The sequence below is a fragment of the Cucurbita moschata genome, unplaced genomic scaffold, assembly GCF_002738365.1.
Source record: "Cucurbita moschata cultivar Rifu unplaced genomic scaffold, Cmos_1.0 Cmo_Scf00033, whole genome shotgun sequence".
In the NCBI taxonomy this organism is placed as follows: domain Eukaryota; kingdom Viridiplantae; phylum Streptophyta; class Magnoliopsida; order Cucurbitales; family Cucurbitaceae; genus Cucurbita; species Cucurbita moschata.
The window spans coordinates 395,897-411,374 of NW_019268549.1; the positions used below are offsets into that span (position 1 = coordinate 395,897).

The window sequence follows — 15,478 nt, forward strand, 5'->3', positions numbered from 1 at the left end:
AGCTCCAATCAGCTTAAACGGCTCGAGTTGCTCCATTTTACTATGTTCTACTATTTTATGGACTTTGCCTGCCATTTTTTTTACCCTCACATATTCAATTTTCACGTTTTTTAAAACATTTGAGATGAGTACAGCTGGTCAAATTAAAGTATTATAAGCTAAATTAGAGGTTTAAATTAAAGTATTATAAGCTAAATTGCTAAATTAGAGGTTTAATTATGAATAATAGGTAAACTAGGCTGTTCAATGTGTGTTAATCCAATGTCGTGAATTCACGTAGGTTGACGGGCTTTCTCCATTTATAAATTTGAGAATTCGGTTTAAGCTACTTAGGTAAGTGGCTTCACTACTAATTTAGTTGGATGAATTGTTTGAAGCATGAACGGCGCATAATGTGTGGCCCTTGCACGTGCCGTACCTTGTGATTATTTGAATGTTTGTTTATAATGTTATGTTATAATTATGAGGTATGTCATGTTCTAGAATATCACGTTGACACATTATGCCATTGATGACTGTGTTATGTCATGAAAGTGTAGTATCATGTTATACACTATATTACACATAAAATGAACAAAAATTTGTCTCGCATCACAGATACATGCCATGATTTTAAATGGTGGGGACTTCATGCATATTGTATATGTTCACGTGCATCGAGATACTTCCCTGCTATGTATAAGATTAATACAAACATATACACTACAATGTTATAATACAATATTATGTACACCATGACACTATGCGCACTCCCTTCCCTATGTGGTATACCGACAATGTGAGTGTATGCTAGTCGAAGGCCAGGTCCAGGGGGTACGTAAAAGAGCTCGTCTGTGGTCCATGTGCGAGTGTGTGGATCGTATATAGAGAAACACTACACGTCTTATTCTTCCTGATCTGGAGGTTGCGACCAAGAGCATGAAATGATGTTTTATGATATGAGAAGTCCCAAACATAATTGCATGTGATTGCATTTCCAAACTTAGCAGTGAAGTCACTTACTGAATATTTTTTAAAATATTTAAGCCACGTACTACTATTAGTTTTTCAGGTAAAGGTAAGGCATCATTGTACGAATGACGACATCGCAGTGACGACCATGGGACTGAAGCTAGGGTATATGCATTTCAAGTTGTTCGTAAAATGAAGAGTCATTTGGAATCTAGCTAGAATTAATTGCAGAAATTATTAGAGTTTGGCGTAGTAGCAGAGAAATCATTAATAAAAAAAAAGTTGAATTTCAAAATTTAATTAATAAACTAAACCATCCTTAAAAATTGAAACTGAACAGCTCAACACATAGATGGTTCCATTCCATCTGTAGTGTTCCCTGGAATTGCTACATAAAAAGAAGATCCTATGCATTATTTATATACTAATATCGTTTCCCTCCCTTTAAAACTAAACCAATGAATATATAAATCATGAATTTGCATGAGATTTGATTGAATATGTGTCAAATAAGTTACGAATATCAACTCGAGTATTGCTCGAACACCTCAAAGATATTATCGTTAATTGTTGTAGGTTTGAATCAATATCTCTTAAACATGATTGTCACCCATCAACGACAAATTAATTGTAAATAATTGTTTCTATGTTCACAAATTATCGATCTCAAATAATAATTTTTGGAGCATGTTTGAATTGACTTTTTAAGTATTTATAGAAGTATTTCTATAACGACTAAAGATTTCTACTGACCTAGGTCGCTACCGTCATTATAACATACTCTTTTATATGAAAGCAAACATTTAAAGTTTTATCATAAAACACTGTCGTAGACTTACATGTTCGAAAACATCTTTAAGACAACAAAAGAAAATATTAAATAAAACATTAAAAGTAAAAAAGCATTCATATACTATCTGAGAGTCTAAAAAATGAAATATCACTATCATATACATGTGTCATTGTCTTTCCTTGTGATGTCATGTCAGTCATACAGACGTGTCTACGTTCCTCCTCACGTCAACATATTTCATCGTCTAGGAGGAATTACGCTTACTTGTTTTTTAGTACAAGTAGCTACGAAGTTTGCTATGACTTTTTACAATCATCCGACCGTTACTAAGGCTTTTGCTTATGTTCTTGTATCTTCCAAAAGGAAAAAAGATCTCCGAGAGCTGTTTCCTCGATCCAAAAGAGAGTATTTGGGTTTTCCTAATAACTAAAAAGTATATCATGCTTGAATCTAACTGGAGTTTGCTGTGACATGATTTGTGACATGATTTGAGTATTTTATAAAATAATTACTAAGTAATCCTATGGGGTCAGGGAATGCAAACACATACCGCTCATGATTAGAGACCTATCATTATGACTGTCATAAATGTGGCCTCGAGTCGAGATAAAACAATTTTTTTTTTAACAATTTCTACATGCAAGTAATATTTTATTCAATTTTATCATTGAACGGAGGGGATGGCTATATACTTTTGTTGATTAATAATTGTGAGGGCTAACTGGGTAAGGATGTATATAAATTTCAACTCTCTACGAATCAAAATGTCAAACAAAGCTTAAATTAATGAAGTTGTATGCATAATGAAATGGAATATGCATAGAAATTGGCAACTCCAGCTAGCCAAAGCAGATACTCCTTCCCCCAGTTGAGATTCTATTCCAAAATTATATCTTATAGTAACATAATGATATTAAAACTATATCTTATAATAACATCATTACATTATTCATATATATGATCACATAATTTGAGACACAAAAGACAATGAGATCCACATTATAAGGAACTGCAAACCCTCTTTCTCCTTATTTTCTCACTTCATTCATGTGGATCTTCCCATTGCATTCTTTGGCACATGGGGTCATTTGAATCTTCACATCATGATTTGTTTTCTCAAGGATAATGTACACGAATCTCCTCGGGAATGAGTTTAATTATCTCGATTGGCTTATGAAATTTGGAAAGTTGGATCTATTGAAGTCATCTCATGTTTCTAGACGCGTAATTCTTAAATAGTATATAGTCAATGTATCAGATAAGCATTAGAATTTAGGAAATTATTAAAAGCTTAAGTACGAGACAAATGAACACAACTTTAATGAAACTGGGTTGTAAAGAATAATCTCATTTTTTTAATTATCTCACCTTAATAAATTCAAACGTTTCAGTGTTTGTTACCATTTCAAAGATTGAGAGTTCATCTTGCAGCAATGAATTGTGGAAACACCCGAACTTTTCGATATTATATTAGAGAGAACTTCAAAAGGGATTCTCGCTTTTCCTTGGCTTTTTGGTACATCAAAACTTTACATAATTAAAAAGCATAGGGTACCCATTAAAAGGGTTTGTTCTAAACTTGTATACTTAGGAGAAAAAGGCACACACAAAGCAAGAGAGTGGATAATAGATTAATGGGCAGATGGGCCACAGTCCTCCAATTCAATGCCCTCATCAGCCAACCTCTTCTCCTTGTACACATACCACTTAGCACAAATCAAGAACACCGCCAAATTCAACACACTTAAGATCGCCAACAGCCAATAGAAATCATAAAGCTTCCCTTCATTGAGATTGTCCGGAATCCATGGATGCCCATTTTCAGTCACTTTTCCCACTATTGTAACCAATAATGAGCTAAAGAAGAACCCTAAAGCAAGTGTGCTCAAGAACAGCCCTGTGCTCATTGTCTTCATCCCTTTAGGGCACTCTCTTAAGAAAAAATCCAATTGCCCCATGTACGTCAACGCCTCGCCTGCATACACAAACGATCAAAATTTTTACGTTCTAACTTTTTACATATAATCGAACCAAAATGCCAAAATGAGGGAAATTTTCTCACCTGCTCCCACAATTAAGAACTGTGGACAAAGCCAAAACACACTCATTGGCACCTCAGCCATTGGCTTGAACACCAATCCATTTTCCTCCACCACCCTCAATCGTTTGATTTCGGTAAGCGCGGCGGCGACCATGGCAATTATCGATAGAACCAACCCAACCCCAACTCGTTGCAGTGGGGTTAGCCCTTGTGGGTTCTTCAAAATTCTTGATGCTATTGGGACGATGAGTCGGTCGTAGATCGGGACGGTTACGAGGATGCTAGCAACGAAGAAGGCAGTGAGGGAGGCTGCCGGAATTTGAAATGATTTTCCAATGTGTCGGTTCATAGTAGTGGCTTGGGAGACAGAGAATGTTGTCATTTGAGCATAGACTGTCCAGAAAATAATGGTGGTTGCCCAAATTGGTAACATTCTAAGCACTAATTTAACTTCCTCAATGTCTGTTAGGGTTGATAAATTCCACTTGTTCACAACATTCCCAACTATTTCTTCATCCTTGATTGCTGCCTTATCCAAAAACCTACACAAAAAACCAACAAATTCAATATAAAAATGTAATCTTTAACATAATTTCATGATTATCTAATGATTTTTGGTCGAATTCAAACTTGGGTTCAACCAAAGTTTTCAACTTTTTGGTCATTTTGATTTGTTTTAATTCTTTTTCACACAACTTGGAGAGCCAATCAATTGAGTTATATATAATAGAATAATGATAAAAATTGTCGGCTAGATGCCTAACTTTATAATAAATTTATTTCTTTGTGTGAAAATTGAAAATACTAAAATATAATAAGCTCAATTATGGCAAACTTCCAAGTGTTGAAAATGTTTTTTGTCCTAAGCTTGTCGGGTTCCTGTTGGATGGGATATAGTTTTTAAGTTATTAAAGTCTATAATTGGTGACCAAAAGTAGAATTTGGGATTCAATTTTCTTGGCTTATATGGTACAATAACGTATTCCGAATGCCCACGAAAACTATGTAATAATTCATTAATCATCTTTACAAGTAAGTTTATTTAAATAAATTATCATATATTATACCCATTATATCAACTATTTTAGTCGTAGTATCACCACGTATCAAAAATACATTCATCGTTAGTTCTAGATGAAAATCATTAATAATTTGTTTCAAAAATACTATTGAACTAGAAAATATTCGAGATTTCAAAAGTTTCATTAATATCCATAAGTTTTTTAAAGTTAAAAAAATATCATTACCGTTCGTACAAAAAAAGACACCTATACACTTTCAAAAGTAACATTAATATCCTTAACTTAAACTTGTTTTAAAAGTCTGAGGAAGAAAGTGATCTATGAAGTATAAATAGACGATTTTTGTCGAAATATTATTGGCAATAATTTTTAAATTTCTTTCTTTCGAAAGATTAAGGTTATTTTTAAAATATACAAAATTAAGGTATTATTAGGAGTTAAAAAAATTATGGTAGTTGACTTTTTTAAAGCGTTAAAACTGAATAAACTAATAAACCAACCTGAACTGCTTGCTGCGGGGCAACTTCTGCTTCTTCTTCCCAGCTCCATCGACGGCGTCTTCGATTTGGTACAACGCCGATGGATCCGAGGGCAAATCCAACCTCCTCTTCCTCCATGCTGCAACGAACACGGCGGCGATTTGTGTCAACGGGCTACCGACCAATTTCTTAAACCGGTATCGTCGAGTCCCGGACAGGAACACAACCAATCCCAACACAATGGCACAAGCACATATCCCATATCCCCATTGCCTGCCCCAATTATCTTGAATATAAACAAGAATTGTCACAGCTCCAAGTGATCCAATGCTTATCAAGAAGAAGAACCAATTAAAGAAAACCGCCGTCTTCGCTCTCTCCTCCTTATCCGCTTCGTCGAATTGATCGGAACCAAACCCCGAAACGCTCGATTTTAAGCCACCGGTGCCGAGTGCCGTTAAGTATAGTGCTGTGTGGAGAATTGCCAGCTGCTTGCTGTCCGCCGGAATGCATGGAGTTGGTGAGAGCCCCGGTGAACATTTTGGCGGCCGGAGACTTGGAATTATGGTGGAGATGGTTAAAAGAGTTACACCCTAATTGAATCCACAAATTTAGATTAAAACATGTTTACACAAAAATAAGATCAATAACGAGAAAGCGACATAACATAAATCTTACAATTGCTTGAACCGTTACGAAGATGGAAATCGTCAGATACCTTTAAGGAAAAAAAAAAAAAAGTACCGATTAGAATAATCATCCAAGTCTTTGTCCCCACAAAAAAAAACGAAAAAACCTTCCATCATTCCAAATCAATTAAACACGACCGACACATACGAACACGGACGACAACAAAACCGGTAGAAAAAATTGAAATTTATGAAGTAAATAAATAAAATTTTTGAAAAATTGATGTTATTACCGGCCGAGAAAAGTGTCGGCGACAAAGCCACCGAAGAGACATAGCATGAAGGAGGTTCCGAGGAAGTTGGTGACATTGTTGGCGGCGGTAGCATTACCAAGATGCATTGTTTCAGTCAAATAAGTGACCAAATTGACTGCAATTCCCAGCGTTGTAAGCCTCTCAACCCCTTCAGGCCCTGCAGTTTTTTTGAAGAGCTAATGAGTTAAAAGGCTTAAGCTTTGCATTATAGAAAGGGAAGAGTAATGATAATGGACCTAGAATCATGGCGGCGGCGACCCAGCCACCGGTTTTGGCCTTAATGGCAGGCTTGCCGGTGTAGTCCCAGGCATCTGAGAGGGTTTTTTCATGAGTTGTTTCTGGGAGAATACTCATGGTGATGAAGATTCTGCAATGGATATGTATTTGTTGCAGTGGATGAAGATTCTGCAATGGCGTTGGAGGGTTTTTATAGTGGGAATTTCATACCTTGTGACGTATAATAACAAAATATTCTATTCTATTATTATATTCTATTTTGTGTTTGAAGTTTTCAAAATTTCTATTTTTATTGATTTTTTTTTCTTTAATCATAATTTGAAGTTTTTTTTATGTGCATTTATACTTTATATGATTTGTTTATTCCAATGCAAAAACAAAATGATTGACAACTTTAAAATGAACGAATGAGAGATTTTTACACGAGTTTTGTTCTTCACTTTTACTAATGTCTGACCTCGTAATTCACCCCCTTTCAGACCCAACGTGCTTGTTGGTACTCGTTTTTCTCTCCAATCAATGTGAGATCTCACAAAAATAATCTAGTTTTGTACACGTAAATAAGTTCAAATAGGATCGATTACTATAAGTTTGAAATCAATTCCATTGCACTTAATTATTGAGCTTTGATTAAGTTAGTGTTAGGCGTTCCTAAGTTAGATTAAGTCGGATTGAGACATTTTTAAATCAATACAATTGTTCAGCTCATAAATTTTTTCAATTCAAAGAATTTTTATTAAATATTGAACCTAACTCAACCCAATCCAATAATAAATTTTTTGGGTTCGGTTGCTTGAGGTTGTTCAATACCATTTTTTCAAGTTTTACTTTAGGTTGATTTATTTATTTATTTTCAAACATATAATTAAAATTTGTAATTCAATCTCAATATATTTTTTGAAAAATTATATTTGAGAAGTCGGAAAATACATAATAAAATTAAATAAAACTAATGTGTATATATATTTAGTTTAAAATGAACAATAAATTTAGATTTTAGGAAAACTTATGGACTCAACTTAAATAGGTTTGTTCGTATCATGCCAATTCATTAAAATATTAACAATATGATTTACATTAAATGGATTTAAAGTAATTTGCTTCCATTTTGATGGAATTATTTTTGGAAAAATGGACATAGAATATAATTTTGATGCCAAATATGTTGTTTGAAGATCACTAACCAATTAGACTCGTATTGTTTACTTATTTAGTCTCAGTTTATTGTTCTATAACATTCATCAACATTCATATGTCTCTGACTTTTAGAAGATGAAGAACACAACAAAATAAATTTACTCGAACCGTTGAGTTTACAAAAATTTATATAAATAACCTAGACAGTTCGCACCAACTCAACCATTGGGTTTATTATTTTATAAGAGTGGTTTGGATTGAAAAAAATATATTATTCGAACAATTGGAATGAGTTTAAAAATGTTTCAAACCGACTTAACTCAACTCATAAACTAGACTTAACTCACCTTATGAACACTTAGTTTAGGAAATTCGGCGGGCCAAACGTGAAAGGCCAAAATTTGAAAGGCCAAAATTTAGATTTTTTTAAAATTATTTTCACGAGTCAAGACAAAATAAATAATATATTTATCGAGTTAAATTGAATTGAACGAAGGCACGGTTGAGATTTGAACTTCCATCGTTTAAACTTAAACTACTAAAAATAATATTTTAATAAAATAAATATCACTTTTTTGAAATAGATAATTAAACCAAATTTAGGTCTATTTTTCTTAATCCATATTCTTGTTCCATTTAAAATTATATTTTAAAAATGTTATTAATTTTAAAAATTAAATTTCTATAAAATGGTTGACTTTTTTTTGTCAATGTCGGTTGAAGTGTATGGAGGTGGATAAGGTTGCATAAATAGAAAACTAAAAACCAAAACGACACATCGACCTCGCTGCTTAGCTTTCTTTTTCTTATGCAAAGTGGGACGACACGTATTTTGACTCACTGAGTTAGGTCGGCAAAAAAATAAATACTAATAATACTGCTAATTATTATTATTAAATAAATTTAAATTTAAAACAATTAAGTGATTTTCAATATTTGAAAAATAAGTTGACTTTGTGGGTTATGTACATATCCGCCATTGCAATAGTTGTTGAGCCTACAAATTTACAACATTTCATAGTTTTTTTCTTTTTTTTTTCTTTTTCCTTTTTAATTTAACTCAACTTGGGTATAATATAATTAAAAAAAATATATGTATCGGGTCCAAGTCTCGAAATAAATTTGTTTATTATTTATTATAGACTAAGCATGCTTAAGTTTCGAGGTTTAAATCACTATTTTAAAAGTAAAATATATTATCATTTTCTTTTAGTTCAAAGGAACGGAAAATTTTGAATAACTTTTGTAATGTCACGTTAACGAGTTGAGTTAGAGTCATGTCGGGTAGGATATATGTAAGCTTATATCTTATATTACTATTATTTTATTTTACAAGTTGATCGTACAATTAGCAAATATTTCACTTTGATACCATATTAAGTTACTAATTACTTTAAAATTTAAAGGTACAAACTAGGAGATATTTACCTGAGGGACTAGGTTATGAAGTGTTCTAGCTCTTCGATGACTCTAGTAGGACCTACAAAGTAATTGTCAAACCTCACTGCTGGTAAATATTGTCTCTTTGAGCTTTCATTTTCAATTTCTTTTCAAGGTTTTTAAAACTCGTCTATGAGGGAGAATTTTTCACACCCTTATAAATAATGTTTCGTTCCCCTCTTCAACCAATATGGATCTCATCATCTACACCCTTTGGGCCCAGCGTCTTCACTGACACTCGTTCCACTCTCCAATCAATATGAGATGTCACAATACACTCCTTCGAGGCCTAGCATCCTCACCGACACTCGTTTCTCTCTCTAATCGATGTGGAGATCTCACACACAGAGCTTAGATATTAGATTCTGAAAAGTATTCCACAGGATATTGGAATGAAATAGTCTTAATTTTTTTAATCTTTTTTACCGAAATAATTCTTTAAAACATGTTTTCTTCAAAATTTCAAATTTGTGTTTTAAGAAAAACCAATAACTTACCAAAAAAAATGCAATGAAACAAGCATAATTTTTTTTTTCAAAAATGATTATAAAACCGACCCAAATAGGTGCAAGTCTTTCCTACCCGTACCATATTGTATGATTCTTTATTAGAATTTCTTCCAACTATAACTTTATAACAATATCAATATCACGTCACAAAAACATCAGACCTAATTTCATTTCAAATATTTTCAATAAAATAAATGAAACTCGAAAGCATATTCTAATGTTTAAAACATTGACATCATGGTTGAAAACAACCTTTCTCACTCTTATTATCCTCGTTTCGATTATAAAAAGAACCAAACACAAACGGACAACAACGTTGAACATTAAACTAAGCATGAAACTGAAAATAACAATAATTTTAAAGAACAGAATTTCGTGGGTAATCTTTCATGTGCTCCAAGAGCCACACTCAAAATCAGAAAAATAAAAAAGGATGATTTAAAAAAGTCAAAGATTTGACCACTGCAAACCAATGGGTTTCATTGATTTTGGCCCCTAAGAGACCAACAAAATTAAATTAAATAAGAGCCAAGGAAGCTCATGGACAGAAGATTGCCACTTGTGCTTACGTTACTTGTCCATGGGTTCTCTTAAAATTAATTTAAACCTCATTTCATTTTAGTCCCTATACAATATTTTAACGGTTATTAACGGGATGAACCAAAATGATATTTTAACCTTAGTTTAATATATCTCTTTTGAAATTATAATGGCCACGCACATTAAGAAATAAAATTTGTTTAGCACGCACATATGATATGGTTGGCTAGTTGTAACAGTCCTAGCCCACCGTTTGAGTTTTTTTTCTTATAAGAGGAGGTTTCAAATCTAAGAATGTTTCGTTCTCTTCTCCAACCGATGTGAGATCTCACAACCCATCTTCCTTCGAGATCTTAGCGTCTTTGCCAACACTCGTTCCTCTCTCCAATCGATGTGAGATCTCACAGTAGTAGTCTATCAAAGGAGACGAAATGATAAGCTATAGTGAAGAACGTTGATTAAGATTATTATAACTTTTGCCTCTAAATTTAAATTATATACAAGCAAACGTGGAAGGGATGTAAATTCTACTTATCAAATTTAATTTTTATTTGTTTTATATAATTTTATCGTTATGACGTGTCATCGTAGCATCTTTACTATGTATATATCATAAACAATGATTAATCGAAAGTCAAAATAACACTAAATTAATAGATTTTTGTATTAAATTAGATGAATGATGGAATTAAAGACGAGATTATAATGTTAATTATTGATTTAAAATGGAAAAAAAGTGGATTCCTAAATAAAAAAATAGCAATAATTGAAGATTAATAAATTGAGTTCATAAAGAAAGGAGTTTGAAGGGGAGGGATAAGGAGTCATGTCTAGACATGATTTGAAGGTGTTGTGCTGGAAATGGGCAACTGAATTAGAGCTGGATTAGGCATGGGGTTAGGGTTTACCTAAGTTTTTATTTATTTTTTATTCATTTATTTATACAAAAAAAAACATGGAATGTAGGGAACCCTAATATTTTAAGGGCAATGCTGATTATGAGAGAGATTGTTCCTCCAAATCTGACGTGGAACGTTCCGTGTTCATATATCTTCATCAGTAGTAAGATACTGTCCACGAACGTAAGCTCACAAAACTTTACTTTTACGATTGAGCTACCAGAAAACAAGGTACATTTTGTTAGTATAATTATTAATTTCTAATTCTTTTAAGCCTTTCATAACTATCATATTCTTAAAATCGTACTGATTAGAATATGATATTGACTTCATTTATATACCCGTCTTTTATATCACTAATATAAATAATAAACATTCTAACTTTGTGTAAAAGACTTATTTACTCATTTAAACAAAAAAAAAAATTTAAAATATTTAGAAATATCAATCCATATCAACCTTTTTTGTAAAGTTGAGATTTATATTTTCGTGAACATCAACCTTTTGAAGCTTTAGGTCATAGTTTTAGTAGCTAAACGTGTATCCTCGGTTAAAATATTGGATCATAGTTTTACTTAGCCAAAATGAATATGCTCGGTTAAAATATTGGATCATAGTTTTACTTAGCCAAAATGAATATGCTCGGTTAAAGTATTTTTGTATTATTTTTACACGAAAAATTTACTCTTATCCAAATCAAAAAAATCATATAAGTATTTATAATACAAATCATATATGCTAATATTTTTATAATATAGTATATGGTAGGAAGCAAGATTATTATTAACACATGCAATTGTATACGCAAGTATTTTAATTTGTAGCCACCAGAATCTATAGAGTAATGTTTTTTTAGGGCAAAGCTGAGTATGAGAGAGATTATTATTATATAATATGGTTGTAATGTGTGACGTTTGATAAATATATACAAAATTCCTTTGTTTCTTTCTGCTCGTGAAGAATAGAGAGTGTCGGGATATAATTCTGTGTTTTTTTTGTTTAATTAAATTGAAATGTTGACTTTATTATATATATTATAATCTATATGTAAATTAAAAAATAAAACTTTAATTAATGATGCTTAAATGATGGTCTCGATCATCACACACTTGTAATTTTCTATCTAACTCAACGATTATCTTCTTCATAAATAAATTTAAAATATAATCTAATAAATCATCCTGCAATGTTTCTCAATAAATAAATATGTTGAAATAATTGAAAGTTACATAAATAACATAAATTACTATGATAAAAATAATGAAAAAGATAATGTGTATTCATTTTTGTACATGGACACTAAAATCAGCTAATATTTCATAATAAATATGTCTTGCATTTGTATTATAAATATATCAAACCAATGTTTGTCTTTACTCACATGCGCTCGAAAATTTTTTTTAGGTCACCCGATGTAAAATTGCTCTAGATAAAGTACGTTTAATAATGAAATTCTTATGCTTGAGCTAGAGAGTGATTTTTAATTCTTTTAAGTCTTTGTTAGTTATCCTATTCTCAAAGCGCTCTCGTTCAGATATAATTTTTATTTATTCATGTACCTCTCATTTACTCGAGTGTTACAAAAACATTGATCACGGTATTCTAAAATGTTAAAAAGATCGTATTATTTTAAGAAAAAATAATATAATTTATATCTTGTATATTAATTTTATATTTCTTATAAAGATCAATTTCAAACGCGGCCTATTAGCTCAGTTGGTTAGAGCGTCGTGCTAATAACGCGAAGGTCGCAGGTTCGAAACCTGCATGGGCCACATTCTTTTAAACAGTTTATTTCTTTATTTTCTCAGGGATAAAACAATAAAATAAATTTAATTTAGCGTGACATCAAACGCGGCCTATTAGCTCAGTTGGTTAGAGCGTCGTGCTAATAACGCGAAGGTCGCAGGTTCGAAACCTGCATGGGCCATTTGTCTGAAAACAATATATATTCTTTATATTTTTAGGGGCAAAACCGTAAACTTAATTTAATTTAGTGTATTTTCTTCTGGGGTTCGTGAATTGGAGTCTGCGGACTGCTTTCATATGATACGATAAGGCTTTGGTATGCTTGAAAAAGAGCCCATTGGGCTAAAACTATATCAATAACTATACTACAAAGATTAAGTCCAAGTAATGGTGCAATCAATTCGTGATTAAAGCCTAATTTGATGACACTAATTATTGAAAAAATACACTAAAAATTCATTCTCCATAATATTAAACGTCCACACTCTTTAGGATTCCCAACGCAAATTTAAGTTGGCTGACTCACTCGGTGTTGAAGAGGGTGTAGCACAATCACTTATAAACGTACTCGAAAAAGTGCGATTGTAATACCAAGCACCACACTAGTGTTCGGTCTTTTCTATTTAGCAACTCACCTCTTGTCCAAACCAATAAATTTATTATTGAGCCACGTGCAAGAGATTCTATTTAAATGTATGGAAATATAAGCGATTACTCATAAAAATTCTAAAAAAATGTAAAAACAATAATACTTGGTATCTGTCAAGAAAATAATAGTATTTGGTAACTATTTCATTAAGCAACCATTGACTTAATTCACATAAATTAAACGACGTGGTTTTTCCAAGGATATAACAAATTAAAATACAAGTAATAAAATATTAATTTTATGGAATCTCATTTGCAAAGAAATAAATAAAATAAATAAATAAATAAAGAATCTTTTCATGCTATATTATTTGTCGAACACTGCCACGTGCACAGTTATTATTCGAGCTCATAATTTCTTCTCACATGTCACATGCTACATTTTAAAATAATTTAATTAATCTCCATTCAATAGTTTAAGCTATTAATACTAATAATAACTACCTAATTATCGATCATAATTTCATGACAGCTATTTTCTTATAATTAAAAAAAAAAAAAGTATATGTACTGATTTTCCACAATAATTAAATTAAAATATCCCAAAAATTATGAGGATTAACATCTCAATAAAGCAATTGATGTCGTGGAAATTAAATTATTGTGTTAGTCTTAAAGAACATGGTATATATGTCATATTTATTTGTGCTATGATTCAATAATATAAATAATTATAAATTTATATTCTAAAATAATTAAAGTAGTAATCACGTCTTTAATATAATATTATATCCGATTATTTGTTATGATTTTTGTAATTTAATTTAATAAATCTTTCAACTTTTATTTTTATATTTCACATATTCAACATTAAATAAAATTAATAAATTTATTATACATAAAATTAAATTTATTTTCTATACCATTATAAACTTTCTGACTGGTCAATTGTAACAGCTAAGTCCATCGCTAGCAGATATTGTACTCTTCGGGCTTTCCCTTCTGAGCTTCTCCTCAAGGTTTAAAAATGCGTCTGTTAGGGAGAACTTTTCACACGTTTATAAGGAATGTTTCGTTCTTCTCTTCAAGCGATGTGAGATTTCACAATCCACCCCTTTAGGGGCCTAACGTCCTCTCTGACACATCGCACCGTGTTTAACTCTGATACCATTTATAATAACCCAAGGCCACTGCGAGCCGATATGGTATTTTTTGGACTTTTCCTTCTAGGCTTTCCCTCAAGATTTTAAAATGTGTCTGTTACGAATAGGTTTCCACACTCTTGAAATGTTTTGTTCCCCTCTCCAACCGATGTGGGATCTTACATCGACTGAGGGCACTTTGCTTGAGTTATATCTTGTCAAAATTAACGGTAATACCTCCTTGTGTTGTAACATGTTTGAGAAAAACCACAAATTCACGCCAAAATTCACACATAGAAAACTTAACATACACTTGATTTTCTTTTCGGGTTGTTAGGATTTTTTTTTTTTTTGCAAATGCTCCTCGTGCTCCTCTTTTGTCCTTGAATACTCTGTTCTTCGAGTCCATGAACATTATTGGTGCATTCACAAGGCCAAAGAACATCACATTGAACTCGTAATGTTCGTACCTCATCTGGTATGTTGAAACTCCATTACGCACTTCGTTTTGAAATGTAATATTTTATGGCAGTGTTATTCCATAATAATTTGCATTATTTGAAAATTTTATGTGAATGGTTTTTTTACGGGTTCAAAATTAATCTTTGTTCCTTGTACGTCATTACCCAAAAGGTTACCTTTAACCATGGGAAATTAGTACACCAAATTATAATATTACGTTATTTTAATTGTTATAATTTTTGTAATTTTTATATATGTTTCGTAAATTGGAATCTTGAATTGAATCTTTTGAGCTAAGTGGCAAAGCATTAATTTATGTTTCTAATACAAAATACCATTGCAATATATACATGTTATAATAGTATTACATGTGAATCATCTTCTTTTCTTTAAGCCACGTATCATATTTACAATTTTTTTACTTATTTATCTTATCCCAAATTTAAATAACATCCGTTAATCGACAAGATTCTATAACAAAATCATACAATTTTATGACGATATCGACAATAATGGAAAACCCTTAATTTTACAAAAATACCGACA

The 15,478-nt window shown here is 31.7% G+C and overlaps 1 protein-coding gene and 2 non-coding genes across 3 annotated transcripts; 2 read left to right on the top strand and 1 right to left on the bottom strand.

The window, feature by feature from the left end:
• Positions 1–3,189: 3,189 nt before the first annotated feature.
• On the bottom strand, positions 3,190–6,610 carry LOC111430321 (protein NRT1/ PTR FAMILY 6.3-like). The gene is made up of 6 exons (XM_023066533.1): positions 6,466–6,610; positions 6,209–6,386; positions 5,965–6,004; positions 5,308–5,879; positions 3,807–4,327; positions 3,190–3,719 (listed from the first exon to the last, which is right to left on the bottom strand). Exons 1-6 carry the CDS (start codon positions 6,581–6,583, stop codon positions 3,376–3,378), a joined length of 1,773 nt encoding a protein of 590 aa, XP_022922301.1. The 5' UTR covers positions 6,584–6,610; the 3' UTR covers positions 3,190–3,375.
• Positions 6,611–12,692: 6,082 nt separating this feature from the next.
• TRNAI-AAU lies at positions 12,693–12,766 on the top strand. Its single transcript has one exon. It is a non-coding gene; the product is annotated as a tRNA-Ile (tRNA).
• An 81-nt stretch (positions 12,767–12,847) lies between these two features.
• Positions 12,848–12,921, top strand: TRNAI-AAU. The gene has a single exon. It is a non-coding gene; the product is annotated as a tRNA-Ile (tRNA).
• Positions 12,922–15,478: the final 2,557 nt, after the last annotated feature.

Bases quoted from the DNA above. Each gene is read 5' to 3' on its own strand.
- LOC111430321 (XM_023066533.1), bottom strand. From the start codon at position 6,583: ATGAGTATTCTCCCAGAAACAACTCATGAAAAAACCCTCTCAGATGCC. The intron at 5,880-5,964 runs GTAAGATTTATG...GGATTCAATTAG, and splicing joins TCGTAACGGTTCAAGCAATT to GGTGTAACTCTTTTAACCAT. The intron at 3,720-3,806 runs GTGAGAAAATTT...TTGTGTATGCAG, and splicing joins GTTCTTAATTGTGGGAGCAG to GCGAGGCGTTGACGTACATG.